We start from the raw sequence: 18,122 nt of genomic DNA, 5'->3' as shown, positions 1-18,122 counted from the left end.
GATCATTTGTAGCATTTTACAACACTTGTAACACCTACAAAGCGGGTCGTATCCTTAGTATTACTAGGATAAGGTACCCAGTTTTATCCATCTACTACGGACCGTTTAGGTTATTATTTAAACAAGATCCACTTGTATGTTTCTACATGTTTAAATTACATGAAATAACCTCAAATCTTAGTTTATTGGATTAAGTATATGCTTATAAAATAACACTTATTTTATTAACAACAATATGTTTATACAAAGTTTATAAACTATGAGATTACAAGGAGATTTAGGACACCATTCCCAACATGAAGATGATGATGAAAGGTGGATCCTTGTGACTCACTGAAAAGAAGAAAGTCAAGTTCACCCCAAAAGAAGTTGAGCTTTTATCAGAAGTACAAAAGAGGAAGCAAGACTCGAAAAAAAGGGGAAAAAAGCAAAACATGGAAGTTTAAGCCTGTTAGAGAGAAATACGAGAATTTCTTGAAGGAAATCAAGCATGAGGATTTCCATGATAAACAAAAGGATTGTTCCAAATGCCATTCGAAATTGAACAACAACTACAATCTTAAAATGGAAACTAAACAAGTCATGCACAATACGAAATTACAACATGCTTTAAGAGAGTGTCAAGAGATAAAGTATGTGTACCTTTGAAGAATCATTCTCAAACTCCCTCGATCGATCTACAAACATTTACAGAACAACAACTCAGCCCTCGAATGCAACGACCGAAATAACAACATGAACACAGCGATTACGAACCCAACGAACGACCTCCATAACCTCGAAATCAATCGAGTTGAGTGAGGACACCACCATAATGGTTACTTTGATATTCTCGATGTGAGAATCCAAAAGTTGTGGGCTCTGTCTGGACTTGGCTTGAGGAAGAGACTGGAGGACAACAATCGTGTAGATGATTGAACAAGTGGGAGATAGGATGATTTCTATCGTATAGACAATATGCTCAGTCGTGTAGTAAATGACAGCCTATCATATAGACAATGCCACGTGATCGTTTAGCTACGATCAGCTGAATGGACTATTGTATAGTTAAAGTCCACGATCGTTTAGTCTCTCTATTAGCTATTGCTTAGGAAACACTTTCACTTGATAGCTTCTCCGTGAGTAACTTTCCGAAAGTAGTAGCTCTACAAAATTAGGAAAACATTTTTCCTTTTATCCCATGGTTACCATAAAACCACCAATAATCTCTCACTCAATTAGTTATTAGAGAAAAAAAGATAATTATCAAATAATTAATATTATTATAATTAAATATGATAACCAACTTACCACATTATATTTATAACCTATAGTTTTAATATTTCATCTCATGAAACAAATAAACCATGATTATTTTCTATTTTATGGTATAATGTAAATCATATTTACATTAATCCTCCACTTGATGTATCTCATATATCACACCAATTATATCATATGTAATTGAATTTCCTCTTGTCAATTTGAACATTTAAAATCAACCCCAAGAACTGATTCTCAACTTGAATCCATTGAGCTACCAAAGAAACCTTATGGATCTGTAGCTTGATGCTCCAACGGTACATGAATAACTGACTAAACTCTTTAGTCACTGGATCCACCATCCATTAACTGTCGAACACTTCACTAAAGACCGATAGCTGCACTTTCCTCACTACAGATATATTTCTGTGTCCATATCAACCAATCAACAGTGTGATTAGATCGCTCGTAAGTACAGCTGGGCCAATTTATCGTTTTGCCCTTATAGTTACATCTAACTCCTTAAGTACCACTAAATCCTCTAATGAATAATAAGTCATAGTCCTACTATGACTGAGTCCTCTCTTCCAAAGAGAGGCTATAGCCACTATGTTCAAGACCCGAAATCAGCTCTTAAGGGAGCAATCTCTTTGGAAGCAGGAGTAAATAAATAGATTGCTCCCTTAAGGGCTGATTTCGGGTCTTGAACATAGTGGCAACATCCTCTCTTTGGAAGAGAGGTCTCAGTCATAGTAGGACTATGACTTATTGTTCATTAGAGGAATCGATGGTAATTAAGAAGTTAGATGTAACTACAGGGGCAAAACGATAAATTGGCCCAACTGTACTTACGAGCGATCTAATCACACTGTTGATTGGTTGATATGGACACAGAAATATATCTGTAGTGAGGAAAGTGCAGCTATCGGTCTTTAGTGGAGTGTTCGACAGTTAATGGATGGTGGATCTCGTGGCTAAAGAGTTTAGTCAGTTATTCATATACCGTTGGAGCTTCAAGCTACAGATCCATAAGGTCCCTTTGGTAGCTAAATGGATTCAAGTTGAGAATCAGTTCTTGGGGTTGATTTGAAATGTTCAAATTGACAAGAGGAAATTCAATTACATATGATATAATTGGTATGATATATGAGATACATCAAGTGGAGGATTAATGTAAATATGATTTACAAAGTACCATAAAATAGAAAAAGAACTATGGTTTGTATGTTTCATGAGATGAAATATTAAAACTATAGGTTATAAATATAATATGGTAAGTTGGTTATCATATTTATTTATAATATATTAATTATATGATAATTAATTTCTTTTTCTCTAATAATCGATTGAATGGGAGGTTATTGGTGGTTTTATGGTAACTACAAGATAAAAGGAAAATTATTTTCCTAAAATTAGAAGTTACTTCATTCAAAAAGTACTCACGGACAAGCTATCAAATGAAAGAGTTTCACTAAGCGATAGCTTTGATAGCTGTTGAGAGACTAAACGATCTCTTATCTTTGACTATATGATAGTCATTCAGCTGATCGTAGCTAAACGATCGAGTGACGAAGTCTATACGGTAGGTTGCCATTTGCTACACGATTGAGCACATTGTCTACACGATAGACAGTGTCATTTCTCCCACTTGTTCGATCATCTACTCGATCGTAGACCTCTAGTCTCTTCCTCAAGCCAAGATCATACAGAGCCCACAACTCCTGGATTCTCACACTGAGAATATTAAGGTAACCATTATGGTGGTATCCTCACTTTGTTCATGGATCGAGTGAGACTCGATTGGGTTCGTGGAGGCTGTGTTTGTTGAGTTCATGCTGGTAGTCGTGTTGTTTCGGTCGTTGAGTTTGAGTGTGCTGTTCTTGAATGCTTGTAGATTGATCGAAGGATTCATGAAGAATGGTTCTTCAAAGGTATGCATCCTCTATCCCTTGTATCATCGTTTCGCATGCTGTAATTTCATTTTGTGCATGACCTATAGTTTTCGTTTAGACTATAATTGATTGTGTTCACTCGAATGGAATTTGGAAGGATCTCTTTCGCTGCTCATGGAAATCCTCATGTTAGATTTCCTTCAAAGGTCTCCCTCTTTTTTTTTTCTTTTTTCTTTTTTTTTTATAGAGAAAAACTCTAAGCTCTCACTTAGAATCCTTTAAAGGAAAGCTAGAAGAAGTGGTGGTTATGGCGGATTTGTTGGGAATGTTCTAAAAGCTTGCAATTCGTAATAATGGAAACATTTTCTATTTATCAATGGTTTTATTGAAGTTTTTATTCAATAAGTGTTATTGAAATTGCATTATGTAATAGAAATCCAATAAATGAATCCATGGCTATTGCATGAATACCGTAACTTTATGCAGAGACATAAAAGAGGATCAAGTTATAGTATATAGCCAAAAAGGTCTATAAGTATATTGATGAGATTGGGTACCTCATCCTAGGGACACTATAGATGCAACCTACTTTTGTATAATAATACAAACGACGTGATCCTAAAATCGCTCATGTGGAGGCATGCGAGTAGGGGCATCCTATGTAAATAGTTTTTCATAAGCCCAAACCACAAAATAGTCATTTTTCTTTATAACGATCGTTTACTGTTAAAACTGACTATTTCAATTCGATGACTTAGGGTAACTTGATCTTAATCTTGAGCTAACTATGAACTCCTATATATTCAAGATTATCCTTTGATCTGCATAGATGAGAGTAATTCAACAACACTGTTAAAAAAGCCTCTCATTTTAGGAATTAGACCGGATAGATAGCTGGGGCCATAGTCCTGCAAGATGGAATTCACTCCTACCCGTCTTAGGGTTATCAAATAGGTTGTTCCCTTAAGTGTTGATTCTTGATCTTGAACAAAGGGGTCCCACCCTCTCATGGCCGAGAGGGACATGGTTTATTAGTTGGACTATAAACCAATTGTTCAATAGAAGATCAGTGGGAGCTTAAGGAGCAAGATGTATTTATAGAGGTAACACGATAATTTTGACCAAACTGTAAATACGAACGACCTATGAATGATCAACTTGCTGATTATGGTTAAATCAAGTGGGCGAAAATATATCTATAGTGAGGAGAGCAGAACCTGTTGGGGTTGATGTTAAATTTTAGAACCTGTTGGGGTCGATACCCTAAATTTCGTAGGATCCTATAGCTTGTAAACCCTGTATGAACAAACTTGTATGTGGTTAATAATATTTGATATTTTATTCACTTTGTCTATGAAATATGTGATATTTTAGTTGCATTAACCACAAACCAATAAACTAACATCCAAGATTATCGTTGTAACTTATACATGTATGTGGAGACATACATATGGATCATGTTTAAGTGATAACCTAAATGGTTTGTAGTATATGGATAAGGCTGGGTACCTTATCCTAGTGACACTATGAGTATGACTCGCTTTGTAGGTGTTACAAATGTTGTAAAGTACCACAAATGGTCTGATCCAGATCATTCATGTATTAGACATGCGAGCGGGGATATTCTATATAAAGGAGTTTGTATAAGACCGGACCATGAAATGCTTAGTCTCATTATATGACGTCGTTCATAATAGACTTTCATTTTACTAAGATGACCATAGGTAACATGACCTTAATCCTGAGTGAGTTGTGAACTCGTTCCTATAAGAGCGGTTCTTTGATTTGTATGGGCGAGAGTGGCCAGATCGTCGACTCAACAAGCCTACCATTTTGGGGATTCGTCTGATTGGGGAGCTGGAAACTCAACTATACAAGATAGAATTCACTCCTTCCCTGAAATAAAAGTAAGTAGATAAATTACTCCCTTAAGGACTGATTATGGGTCTTGAACAATGTGATACCACATATTTTCTTGGCCCGATAAAGGTTTAGTCATAGTAGGACTATGATCTATTGTTCATTAGAGAGATCAGTGGTACTTAAGGAATTAGATGTAACTATAGGGGCAAAACGGTAATTTGGTCCAGCTGTACTTACAAGCAATTTATGAAGGGTCATCGTACTGTTGATTGGTTATATCCAATGACCACAGAAATATATCTGTAGTGCGAAGAGTGCAACTATCGGTCTTTAGTGGAGTGCCCGACAGTTAACGGATGGTGGATAATGTAATTAAATAGTTTAATTAATTATTCACGTACTGTTAGAGTTTCAAGCTTCAAGCTACAGATCCATAAGGGCCCCTTAGTAACTTAAAAGGATTTAGTTAAGAATCAATTTTTTGGATTAATTTTAATTGTTCAAGTTATAAGAGGGAATTTAATTATATATGATATAATTGACATAATGTATTTGATATATTATAGGTTAATTGGAGAAATAAATATTTGAATATTCAAATATATTTTCTATGAATGAGATTCATAGTTGTTAAATTTAATATAAATATGATTTATATTAAATGTCATAAAATAGAGAAAAAGAACTATAGTTTATATTGTAGACAATGCAATATTAAAACTATAGGTTATAAATATAATATGATAAGTTAGTTATCATATTTATATTACTTATTATTTTGGATAATTAATTTTTTTTTCTTTCAAACCACCTTAGTGGGTGATTATGCAGTTTTATGGCAATTGGAATAAAATGAAAAATGTTTTTTTCTTTTATCCCGGAATATACAAACTAATCTACACGAAAAATAGATAGACTACGATAAGCTACACAATCGAGAAGCTTGCTATACGATAGTCATCTTCCTCAATCTTATTCCTTCTTCAAACTCTCAAACTCCCTCCTAACCAAAATAGTCAAAGTCCACCACTCTTGGGTTCTCACCCTGAGAATACCGAGGATTCCAAGTGGTAGTGTCTTCAACTTTTTGGTTCGTGATTCTCTTAAAGAGGGTCTTCAAGTTCTTGTTGTTGTTTGAAGAATTCGTGACTGTTTAAAGGTTGTACAAGAAGAAGTGTTATTCAAAAGTATAATCATTTGGTCTCTATTTCCTGTTTAAAAAGCATGTTGTAATTTTATTTAGAATGCATAATCTGTATGTTTACTATAAATTTATGTTTTCAATCTAAATGGGATTTGGACGATCCGCTTCCACTCATGAATCTCTTGCAAATGAGTTCCTTCACAACCATCGAGCTATAGTGGTATATTTTGGTAGTTAATGAATATTGATTGACTTGAATTAGAGAGTTTAATTGATTAATCTTAAATTATTTGAGCTCATGATCTGTAGGTCCATAAGGTCCCTCTACTAGCTCGAAAAATATTAACACTTTGAATTGGAAAAATTAAGCAAATTTTGAAGTGTTCAAAATTCAAAATTATGATTTTTGAATTTGAAATGTTCGAATTCAATTTTAGCGTTTGGATAGTTATATTCGATATAATTAAACGTTTTAATTTACTAAAATTAAACGTAAATTGGAGAGTTTAACATATTTAAATATTGATTACGTGAATATGATTCATGTTTAAAATAGGTGTTTTTATGAATTTAATATTTGATATTAAATTATTGTTATTTATTTAATTAATTATTTAAAAAGGAAATAAGAAAAAGATTAGGAAAATTGCTTGACTCTTCTCTATATAAAGACCTCCCTATGACCCCTTTGGGNCAATTTTAGAAATTGAATTTATTATTTAAATTAATTATGATTGGTTTAAATAAAAAATTTGAATTTATAATTAGTTAGTGGAAAAGTCCCACATCTGAGTTTTTAGTGAGATTTTCCATTTCTCGACACCTAGGCCACTCACTTAGTTCATTTTGAGGTGTCACTTTGTTGAATGAGTATAGTACTTGCATGATTAAGCTTAATAAAAGTGTTATTATCTGATTTTTTTTTTTCAGTTGATGCAACAGAAAATTAGTGAAATTTCTAAAATTTCCTTTCATTCTTAACTCTCCATCAAACCCTTTGAATCCTAACTTAATTGAGAGTTTTCATCACTCAATCCAAGTTTGAGAATAGTAGAGAAGACTCTCTTGGTAGTCTACTTATGATTTGAAGATCAAATTTGTGGGATTCAGTAAGGATTTGAAAAGATTCAACAGAGGTATACTACTTGTGAAACTCTTTCTTTTGTAAATCTATCTTTGCATGTCTTTAAACTCAAATTAAGTGTAATTAGAGTGTTTATTGATTATGTTTACTTCCGCATGATGCTATTTAATCTATCAGGTTTTAGGGTGGAAGTTTGACAGAGTTTCGGCTTCTTTCAATGGTGGAAATCTCTATATCTTTAACCGATTCTTCGAAGGGCTATTTATAGGAGTTGAGAATAAGATTCCTCGCCTCTTTCTAATGATGGTCTAACACCTTGCATTAATTTCCATGCCTGCTACGCTGATTGCCTTGCATCGAAGATTCATTGGCTCTACTACAAATGTCTCACATCAGCTACCAACTTGTTTTGTTGATTTGATTTTCATCACTCACGCATTTGTCCTTTTCTATTTGTCTAGTTTCATCTCAGTGTGTGGTGCTATGCATTATGAAATTGGTCATCGGTTAATTTCTTCTATGCGATCACGACTTGCAGCTCGTTTCTTTGACCGGTTTTTCTCCTCATTTCATCTAAATCCTACATCCAAAAATGACAAATTTTACACTTTTCAAGGATTATTAGTTTTTTAAGCATATGATTGCATATGATTATTTGTATGATTCCTTGTTAGATTAATGCATTTTTCTTTTAATTTTCCTAATTATTCTCAATAAAAAGGTAAAATAACTTGGATTTCTATAAGTTATCACCTACAAATGAAGAGAACTCCCCTATTTATAGAGTTCCCAAGTGGGCTTTGTGGGTTTGAGGTTGATTGGCGGGCTATTGAGCCAAACTAATTGGATTTGGGCCTTATTTGACATTTGGATCAAATTAAGCCTATTTTTGGGTTGAATTGGACTTTAGCCCAAGTAATAATATCAAATTTGACCAAATTATTTTATGCATGAAAAAATGTGCCTTCATCGAGATTTACCAATTTATATCTTCAATTTCAATTTAAGACACATGTCAACCTCTAATTAGTCTCAAATTTAACGATTTGTAATTTCACCACTGATTTAATTGATAAATAACATCTCATTTTGTAATTGGTCTAAAATTCATTATTCAATACCATAAAAAAAATATAGCAAAAGATCAAAATAAATACTTTTAAAAATTTAGAGACCAAAATAGATATTTTTGAAAGATTAGAAACTAAAATAGAAAAAGAACCAAAATAGGAGTTTAAGCTTCTTATGATTTAACTTTGTTTTCTTGACATAATAGATCGATCAATTTTGAGTCTGAAATTCCATAGAAGGATTACGAAGTCAAATTCGCCGTGAGTTCATTTTTCAGCTTCATTTGCATCGATTAAAGGACTTATAATCCGTCTGATTCCATTGATTGGCGGCGAAAGATCATCCAATCTCCATTTGTCGTCGAGAGAAAGACGAAGAAGGAATTGAAGCCGATATGTCTCGGAACATTTCATACATAACTGGCACTCAGCTTCTCTCCTTCAAACGCCGGCCAAATGTCGCCATCATCGACGTTAGGTACAACCTCAGGCCGAAATTCCTCTTCAGATTGACGTAATCTGTTTTCATATATCTAAATTTTGGGTCTACGATCTGACAGGGACGACGAGAGGAGTTACGATGGTCATATTGCGGGATCTCTGCACTTCGCTAGTGACAGTTTCTCCGATAAGATCTCTAAGCTTGTCCAAGAAGTGAAAGGGAAAGACACGCTTGTTTTCCACTGCGCTCTCAGCCAGGTTTTCGCTGAACGAAATAAATGTCTTTCACATAATCTATTATCTTTGATATACCTTCATTTTTGCTCTTTTTACTTGTTCTGTTAGGTTTTTTGTTTTAATCGTCTCAAATTTCATTATTCATCAACTTCTTCGGTTTTTAAACTTTTAGTAGTTATTGAATTCACATTTGGATTAATTGGAATTATAAGTACTTTTGTTATCTTTCTCTTCGTATGCCACAATGAATTGGAGTTTTGTGAATTTAGATATTGTTCTGCTTTTTTGTTAGTCCTGCGGATGTTGATTTCTTGTATATGTTTATATGTAGAGAAGGATTTGGGGCTCAAACCTGTATGAGACTATGAGTGCTGTCATTTATTCGAATTTTCTAGTGTGCTTCGTATATGTATTATCTCAAAAATCGAGAAGGAGCTACGTTAACTGGTTCCTGTACTTTTCTTCCCATAATCAAACTGAAACCGACTTATTTGTAATACATGAAAAAATTTGACGGGGACCTTTTAGTTTAATGTGGTGAGAAAGTAAGTATACTTGGCAGCGATGTCCTGATCAGACGAGTTATTTTTGTTAGTTATAAGTTATAATTCCTAATAGAAATGGGCGGTCGAGATTGGTAGTACGAAGAAGAGAAACTTACTTGCGTTGGAAATACAGCTATAGAGGTTAGTACATGAACTAAACAAATTATGGAGGAGAACCTTGAGGATGGTTTACAAATATGAGGAAATGGGGAAGCATAGAAGCCCATGGCTAAGATGACACCTCTTCCTGACTACCTGGTTAAGATGGCACACTCGTTAAAGCTGTAAAACAGTTTTACCCTATTTCTTGGGCCATTTGGGAAGAAAGTGGTCAGGAAAAAAAAATTTATTAGATGGTTTGGAGGTTAGAAAGCGAGAGAGAGAGTGAATGTACGCTCCAAGAGAGAGGGGGGGAGTGAAGAAGACGGAATATAGATTCAAAGGAAAGCTAAAGCCCTTTGGATGAATGCAATATTTTTTTCCTCCTGAACTGGATGAATGCAGTTAAAGCATTTACATTGGTCAAATGGCTAGATAGGAACTTCCGGCCATTCAATAGAAGGAAAAGGAATGGAGGGATGCTTTAAATTTATGTAAGTACCATTGTTCTTATCATTAATCTAGCTCTTTCTGTAACCACATTCCTTTTTCAAATTAAATCGAATTGAGGTGCTACCAAGAACGAAAACAATGGTTGATTAGTAAGCATATTATTTTTCTCTAAAAACAGAATTTATTTTTCTTTCCAAAAAAAAAAAAGAGGAAACTATTAAAAGGTCCCAGATTGGCCGATTGCTATTGAAAGAACCCCAATATATCAAGATCATACATCATATGGTTACCTATTTTTCCCATACTACAAGCGTTTCTACATTTCTCTAATGTTCACCAACAGATTGTATTACCATTTATCACTATGTATGTAGTTAAATGTTTAATTAAGTGGATGCTTATTGTGAAAATGAAATGCCGTGAGTCGTATTTGAATAGCAGTTGTAACATACACCTAATTTTATATTCTTTATATTCTAATTCTTGCAAATCTTGGATTTTGGTAGTATGATCATTCGTTCGACAAAAACATGGCCTGGGTGTTATACTCAGACTAGTATAGTGACAAGCTAAGCTCTGGCTGAAATTTCTCTTGAAAATTATTCGACAATGTCAAAAGTTCAAGTAATCGTATTATATGATATAACCTAGAAGGTGTCTCACCATTTTCATATAGTCTTCCTGCATAAATCTAGGTTCTTGGGTTCCTATCCCACCACTCCCATGATATCTGAATTTTTTTTTTCCTGTTTTACATAAATCCCTTTGCAACTGCAGTTTCACGAAGTAAAATTAAGGGTAAGGGCAAAATCTGTATTTCTGTTGGGGGACTTTCAAGCCTTTTTCAATCTGGAATTAGAGCTTTGCTTATTGTTCATGCTCTTACTAACAGTTCATTCATCTATATAATATCTCGTTTGGGTTTTATGGGGTGAGAGGAATAGTAGGGTGCTTAAGGGGCTTGAGAGGGAAACTGGGGAGAGTTGGTCTCTTGATCGCTTTTATGTGTCTCACTAGACTTTGATTTGGACGGTTTTTTGTAATTATTCGATTGATATGATCTTGTTTAGTTGGAGTCCTTGTAGTGGGATTTCTCTTTTTTTGTGGGCTGGTTTTTTGTTTGCCGGTATATTCTTTCATTTTTTTTCTCAATGAAAGTTGTTCTATTCAAAAAAAAAAAAAATGTCCTCGAAACTATGGAACCTTTAGTTTTCCCTTTCTCTAACTTCACCTTAGTTCTTCTTCCACTGCATCTCTCCCTTGTAATTCCCCCAGTTGCTTTTTCTGGCTTTTGTTGTCACGCTAGTGCGGACAATTGTTCATGAATGAAGTTTATCTGTAGAAAAAATTGATTAATCTTGCGTCTTGCCTCTGTATCATCTTTCACCATATGTTTCCATATGGACATCAATTTTCATGTATATTTTGAGAGCGTTTTGGACAAGGAGTTAATTTTTATACTCCTAGGTTATTTTAGTTGGGGTTTTAATAGTTTGTGTTTGGGGTGTGGATTATTTTAATTTGGGTTCTAATAGTATGTATTTGAGGTGTAAGCTATTTTAGTTTGAGAACGAAATAGTAAACACTCTAGCAAAGAATAAAAAAAATGATGAATGTAAAATAGTAAAAACGGTAGCAAATAGTAAATATTGTAGCAAATGGGGGTTTTGAAATAATGTTTACTATAGCTAATTGGGGGTTTTGAAATAGTATTTACTGTAGCAAAAGGTAGTTATTATAATCTTATGATAATCTTTGTCCCAAACGTCCTTTTTATAGTTTAGCCGGATGTGCAATTCTCCATGATTTTCATGGCAAGATATTAAGGAAAAGCCATCTCATTTCTCTAAGTTTCCTTCTGTTTATGTTCAGCTTCTACTTTTAGAAACTAAGCTTTGTCACAAATCTTATTAACCAAATTGTTTTGTAGGTTCGAGGTCCAAGTTGCGCAAGGAAGCTTGCCAACTATCTCGAGGAGATTAAGGAGGATGGTGGAATAAAAAACATATGTGTTCTTGAACGTGGCTTCAATGGCTGGGAAGCGTCTGGCCGACCCGTTTGTCACTGCAACAATGTGCCTTGCAAGGAGGGGATGTAGGATTCAGTAATTTCATCAAAGCTCACCATGGTTTTTGAAGAACTTAATCAATCAAATGGAGACCTGCATACCTTTGATGACTAAGAATATATGTGGTATGATATTGTTAAAGAAATATGACTTCATAAATATGTGGAATGTTATAGTTGCATTGTATATGTATCCACATCCGATCAACTTGGCTATTAAGTTGTTGAACCCTGGGGTTTGTTTCTGCCAAGTGAATTTATTATCACTTTGGTGTTCAGAGAAGATAGATATGCCTATGATTCATATGGTTGCATTTATAAATGGTGCGGTTGGTTCATGTTATCATGCTAGAGCTTCTTTTTAAAAAATGCCAATGTGATGTTTTATATATTGCCTATTTTCCGAAGGACGAGTTCTAATCAATATCGCATTACTGTTTCGTTATCTACTTTTTAAAAGTGTTTTAAAAAACTCAAATAAGTTTAAAAAATTATAAAGAGAATGTTTGATTGATTTTCTTTACTTTAGAAATTTGGTCAAGAATGCAAGTGTTTAATTAAAAATTATGAAAATCATAGTAAGAAAATTTGTAAGAAAACAATCTCAAATTTTTAAAACAAAAAATAATATCGAAGTGTATCTGTATCACATGGAAATTCAAATAAAATTCAAAAAGAAAAGTTTGAGAACTAAAATCATAAGTTCAACTTAACCAATGGTTAGAAACTCCACAATTGTCTTCACCAATGTATATAGAACTGCATACCAGTGTGTAAATATGGAGATAGATCGAGAATTGATATATATTCCCTCTGTTCAAAATTTTAAATTTCACATTGGTTATACTAAAAAAAAATGGCCTAATGGTGTTCGATCAAACCTTTCAACCCCACGTTTGTTATATTTTTCATTTATTTCCATCAATATTTAAAAATTCAAAGCTTTTCTTTGCAAGTCAGTGGAGGTGGCTTTGTCACCATAGATAATTTCAACTCCTTGGCATTTTTTTTTAATTTTCCATTTTCAACCTCAAAGCAGCCAAATGTGCAAGATAAATGATACAAACTTATAAACTAAGGACATTGGGCTTTAAATTCCAACTGAATAAACATAATACATTAATACTGCCAATACAACACATTTCCACAATAATTGGTGGTTGCAAAGAAAGAAACCACCAATTGAGAGTTAAATGAATGCCTTATAATAATAAGTTAGCAGCTAGAAATAATACTAGAGGAAGATTCCCTAAAACAAATGTTATTATGTCTAGAAGTCAATCATATTATCTCACTATTTGAGGAATCCTTTGTGAACATGAAGAAGGCCCTCCTTGGGTCAGTCTTGTATTATAAGACTTGCATTTGAGGCACTTGTGTGCCACAATGTGATAATTAACTTCTGATATCTCACTACAGTCATTGCAAAGAATCCAAACCTGATCATAAATAAAGATCTCAGTTTATCAAATAAACCAGAAGATTCTTTTGAGAAGCCACACATTTTTTACAGTTAACACTCAGCACTTACCATTTTATGTTGGTATATTTGTGGCATTGGCGTCGATGCGACCTGAGATTTCAAGTGAAAATATGTTAGGATAATGTGAATATTAACTGTTGTTATTTTGGTTGGTTTATAAGGGTTTAAACCTCATGATCCAGCTTCTCCCACACGCTCGACATATCGCAATAGGATTTTGAGCAAACAGGGCATGTGTATCTGCAAATTTATTGTAACCAGTAAAGATACAAAACAATGGTTTTGGTAAGTCATTCAAATGATCAGAAAGAACAAAAGGGATTTTCTGTAACAAAGAAGAGATGAACTGACTGTAAGCGTTGCTCCATCTCCTTCACACATTCTAAATGAATAGTGTGTCCACATGGCAAAACGGAAATGTCACTCATTGTATCGAAAAGAAACTGCAGCAGCAGGCGGTTGATTATGTTATTGACAAAGCACATTTTATATTGACAAATGCCATAGTATATGAACATCACAAAATTCCATGTTTCGAAATTCACCTCAAAGCAAACAGGACAGTTGTGGTGCATTGCCTTTTCCACACAATTGTGGGAGTTCTCCATCAGTTTTGAATAGCAACAACCTGAAAAGTTGAAGGAACATCTAAATTCAGTGGCTGGAAAAGTAGAGAGCTCCAAGCAGTTGAAACATTAAAAATGTTCACAAAATCTTACCACACTTTTTGCAGTGAAAAAAGTTATCCTCACCTCCGACCCTGCATAACGAAAAACGAAAATATCTTTAGGGACTAAAACTGTATCTAATAAATCATGAAAGCTATGGAAGAAGATAACTGCATAAATACAGAGAAGTTAAAGGAAATGGTTTGGACCTGCAAATACCACATTCATTACAATGGTACTGCTTCTTTGAAACCTAACAAAACAAAAAGGGTTTTGGGTTACCAAAAATTTAAGAACACGACTAATAATATCGAATTTAACTAGTCAATGTCGATAGAAGCCTACATCGTCATCGAAGAACTTGCACTTTGCGCAAAAGTACCTCCCCATACAAACTCCACATTGTATACAATGTTGTCGCACCTAAAAGAAGTAACAAAAGATAGTTAGTTCTCTTCCCCATATTTTTAGGTGAAGGAGGCTTTGAAGGAAACGACTTACGTCTTGTTCTGTGCCACACAAAGAACAGATGACCTATAGAGAGATTCAAAACAAGAACTCATGAATTAGAATTCATATTTGAGAAAATTTGAAGGTCTTTCTAAATACTCTCTATTTCTTTGTTCTATAATCTCCTCCTAAACGTTCCTAAGATCCTAGCAAAATTAAACTTGAAAGTTGAAACTGGTCGGAATAAAAGCCAAGAGAAAACATGAATTCAGAAGATATGTTCATGAACAACAAGTGAAACATGAAGCTTAATTGATACTTGACATACAAATGATAATTCAGATAATGTAGCTACAAAAGAACAATGAAAGGAAACTTACTTTTTCCATATCATGGCGAGGAATGTCGTGGCGTAAGAGAGGATCCACATCTAATGAATTCTGTAGAAAGAACGTCAATGGGAAGCTTCATGAATCCACTTTCTCAAAAAAATTTACAAATGTGAAAATAACAATCAATCAGAAGCTAACCTTAGCTTCATTGTGACAATGCCTGCAATAAAAGATTTCATTGCAACAAGGAGCTCTAATCTTACACCTCCTTCTATAATGAGAACACCTTCAAATTATAAACCAAAGAAATAAGAAATCTCCCACGCCAAAGCTCTACTAAAAACCCTAAAAATCATATCCAAATTAATTTAGACACTGTGTAAAAAAGATGAACTACCCGAAGCTGCCATATCCGAGATCGATCAAAGACTTATCGCCATTTGGGGAAATCCAAGCCTCCATTCCGCACTCCGTCATCATCAGAAAAATTCTCCTGAAAATCGATAAAATTAAACACTATGATGAGTGATATATTCAAGAATTACCGGATAATAAAGTGAAAACTGATTGAAATATAGGACAAAGAAAACGGACGGACCCCTGTAACCCCAGTAAAAGGGAAAAAAAAAGTTTCGGACAGGAAATTTTCAAACGGTAATCGAATTTGAATTCCTTAAGCTATCATTCTTCGGGTCTGTGTTTTTTACTTTTTCTAAGTATTTATCGAATTTCATTGGAGCGGCGGTTCCGGAGAGGGATCTCGCCGGAGGAGGAGGAAGAGGAAGCGTCAGATTTTCAGTTCACAGAAAATATCGGAGAAGACGGACAGAAAATTCCAAAAATACCCTCCGATTCTTTGGAAAGTTCTACCCGCCGCCGTGTTTTTCTTGTACGCAAATCAAATGACGAGGCGACACGCCAAAGTAATTCGCCATGTTCATATTCCTTTTAACTGTTTTGTACACATTTACCAAAATGCCCTACTCGTCCACCTAATAAAAATTAAACGGCGTCTTCGTCGTCGAAATCCTTTCAACTCTAAATAATGAACCGTTTAGATTGATTTGAAAAAAAAAAATTTTCAAAAACTTATTTTTATTAAATATTTTATCTTTTTAATTAAATATTCGAAAATGTCTTCTAAATACATCTTAAAATTATTGTCGATAAGTGACATACATTCACTTTTTTAAGTTGGAGGTTTGTTTTCCAATACTCACTTTTTATTAACATATTTACCTTTTCATCTAATTTCTCCACTTGTTCAAGAAGAATTATGTCATAATTTTTTTTTTTCAAATTTTGATGTGATTTTCAGAGAATAATAATTTTATTTAAATGATTTGAGTTATTCTAAATGAAACAAAGTGGTTAATCTAAGTGAAAATAACCATAAATTATTAACAAGTAGTCTACTTTGATTTTTGAAAAGTAAGATATTTACATTGATACAATTATTTTAAAATCGTTACAAGTCTCAAAGTTTAAAAAGTATTAATTTGATTATTTTCTAACATCTTATTATGATATCTATACTTAAATGTATATTGTGCTTCTTATATTTTTCATTGTTTTTAAAATATTTATTTTTGCCATAGAAAGTGATTGAACTAAAATAAATAGTTTTGAAAATCACAGCGACTGAAATTGGGGAAAAAAAAAAAAGTAGAGATATTTGAATCATTTTTTTACAATAATTATGAAATTGAACCTCGACTTTCAAGGAAGAAAGTTGTACCGATTATGTTTGAGCTAAACCCATTTTAGTTAGGGATATTTAAACCTAAGTTGATTTTTTTTCTTAAAAAAAAAGATAAATGGTAAGTTTAGTTCTTAAATTTAAATTTCGTATTTATGTGTGACTAATCTATTGATAAACTTTTAATTTTGAGATCATTGAATTTTTTAAGAAAAAAATAAAGTTGGAAAACCGTTTTCAAAATTTCAAAAACTAAAAACAAGAAACAAAATTGTTACAATAGGAGGAAGTTGGAGAAATGTGTTATTTAGGTAATTGGTGACGTTCACTTACCAGAAAATGGAAATCAGAAATCAGAAGTCAGAAAGAAATGATATTGGATAAAACGGCAGCGTTTGGTTGCAGGAAGGTCCTCCGGAAGGGGAAGAAAGAAAAGCAGATAGAAAGAAGAAGAAAGAGTAAAGTGAGAATAGGGTTGCAGGAGAAATGGATTTGAATATATATATATATATATATATCTATGAGGAGAATTGGGAGTGTGGATAAGTTGCACATCCAAACTGGATAACCACCAAACTAGATTTGAATTTCGGGTACAAACTGAATCGAATCGGGTCCGATATATTCAAATTCTGATGCTCCTTTTCAATTTTCACGCCCTCTGATTAAGATGTTTTTCTTTCTTTTTTTTTTCTCTCTTTTTAAAATTTAATGTGGGTTGAAGATAATCAAGATTCCTTTTGTTTTTTTTTAAAAAAATTATTTATGTATGTTGATTCTCTTCTTTTTGGTTATTTCAAAAGGATATTTGTAAATATAAATGATCTAAAGTTTAGGATAAAAATAAAATTTGTCTTAATTTTTGAAAATAAGGTTTTTTCTTTTTATCCTTTACTGATGAACTTACTCACGTGAAAAAGTTCATCTTGTTCTCTCTCCATTTTCTGTCACTTTCTTTCTCCACTCACGGATCGCTCTCCTTCTCTCGTTGTCTCGCTCTTATACTCTAGTTTCTCCAAAGTTGGTCGGAGCTGCTTTCCTCTCTCATGACCAGAGCTGCTTCTGTGTACTCACCGAAGTGTTCTCTTGCTATCGTATTCTTATTCTTTCTCATTCTCTTGTTCTCTCGAACTCTAGTTTCTCCAAAGTTGGTCATGTCAAAGAAGAATAAAAAAAAAAAAAAGAGGGAATAAATAAATAAATAAATATGAAGGAATGACAAATCTATAACTTCACTTGTCAATGACATCAACGTAAGGTCAACTAATATCTAATGAACAATCACATAGTAATCACATGGTAATAAGAAAGAAATGATAAAATATTTAATTTCTAATAAAAGTCACATATCAA

General features: G+C 33.4%; 2 protein-coding genes across 3 annotated transcripts; one reads left to right on the top strand and one right to left on the bottom strand.

The window, feature by feature from the left end:
• The first annotated feature begins 8,494 nt into the window (after positions 1-8,494).
• On the top strand, positions 8,495-12,480 carry LOC120074325 (dual specificity phosphatase Cdc25). Its single transcript, XM_039027414.1, has 3 exons — positions 8,495-8,773; positions 8,856-8,994; positions 12,001-12,480. Exons 1-3 carry the CDS (start codon positions 8,691-8,693, stop codon positions 12,166-12,168), a joined length of 390 nt encoding a protein of 129 aa, XP_038883342.1. The 5' UTR covers positions 8,495-8,690; the 3' UTR covers positions 12,169-12,480.
• Positions 12,481-13,209: 729 nt separating this feature from the next.
• On the bottom strand, positions 13,210-17,259 carry LOC120073880 (E3 ubiquitin-protein ligase RZFP34-like). 2 transcript variants are annotated; one of them, XM_039026794.1, is made up of 13 exons: positions 17,103-17,259; positions 15,468-15,563; positions 15,269-15,356; positions 15,119-15,178; positions 14,790-14,822; positions 14,634-14,711; positions 14,498-14,541; positions 14,340-14,380; positions 14,166-14,248; positions 13,972-14,063; positions 13,791-13,860; positions 13,669-13,710; positions 13,210-13,576 (listed from the first exon to the last, which is right to left on the bottom strand). In XM_039026794.1, the coding sequence occupies exons 2-13, from the start codon at positions 15,548-15,550 to the stop codon at positions 13,424-13,426; spliced, it is 867 nt and encodes a 288-aa protein (XP_038882722.1). In that variant the 5' UTR covers positions 15,551-15,563; positions 17,103-17,259; the 3' UTR covers positions 13,210-13,423. The 2 variants fall into 2 exon arrangements, with proteins under 2 accessions (XP_038882722.1, XP_038882721.1); XM_039026793.1 differs by lacking the exon at positions 17,103-17,259 and adding an exon at positions 15,669-15,989.
• Positions 17,260-18,122: the final 863 nt, after the last annotated feature.

Source organism: Benincasa hispida, chromosome 3 (assembly GCF_009727055.1).
Source record: "Benincasa hispida cultivar B227 chromosome 3, ASM972705v1, whole genome shotgun sequence".
Taxonomy (NCBI): domain Eukaryota; kingdom Viridiplantae; phylum Streptophyta; class Magnoliopsida; order Cucurbitales; family Cucurbitaceae; genus Benincasa; species Benincasa hispida.
Note: the sequence above shows the minus strand (reverse complement) of the source record. Positions and strands in the feature narration are given on the sequence as shown.

Coding starts and splice junctions, on each gene's coding strand:
- LOC120074325 (XM_039027414.1), top strand. CDS start 8,691: ATGTCTCGGAACATTTCATACATAACTGGCACTCAGCTTCTCTCCTTC. Junction 8,774..8,855: donor GTCGCCATCATCGACGTTAG/GTACAACCTCAG, acceptor ACGATCTGACAG/GGACGACGAGAGGAGTTACG. Junction 8,995..12,000: donor TCCACTGCGCTCTCAGCCAG/GTTTTCGCTGAA, acceptor ATTGTTTTGTAG/GTTCGAGGTCCAAGTTGCGC.
- LOC120073880 (XM_039026794.1), bottom strand. CDS start 15,550: ATGATGACGGAGTGCGGAATGGAGGCTTGGATTTCCCCAAATGGCGAT. Junction 13,861..13,971: donor GAGATGGAGCAACGCTTACA/GTCAGTTCATCT, acceptor ATAAATTTGCAG/ATACACATGCCCTGTTTGCT. Junction 13,577..13,668: donor AAATATACCAACATAAAATG/GTAAGTGCTGAG, acceptor ATTTATGATCAG/GTTTGGATTCTTTGCAATGA.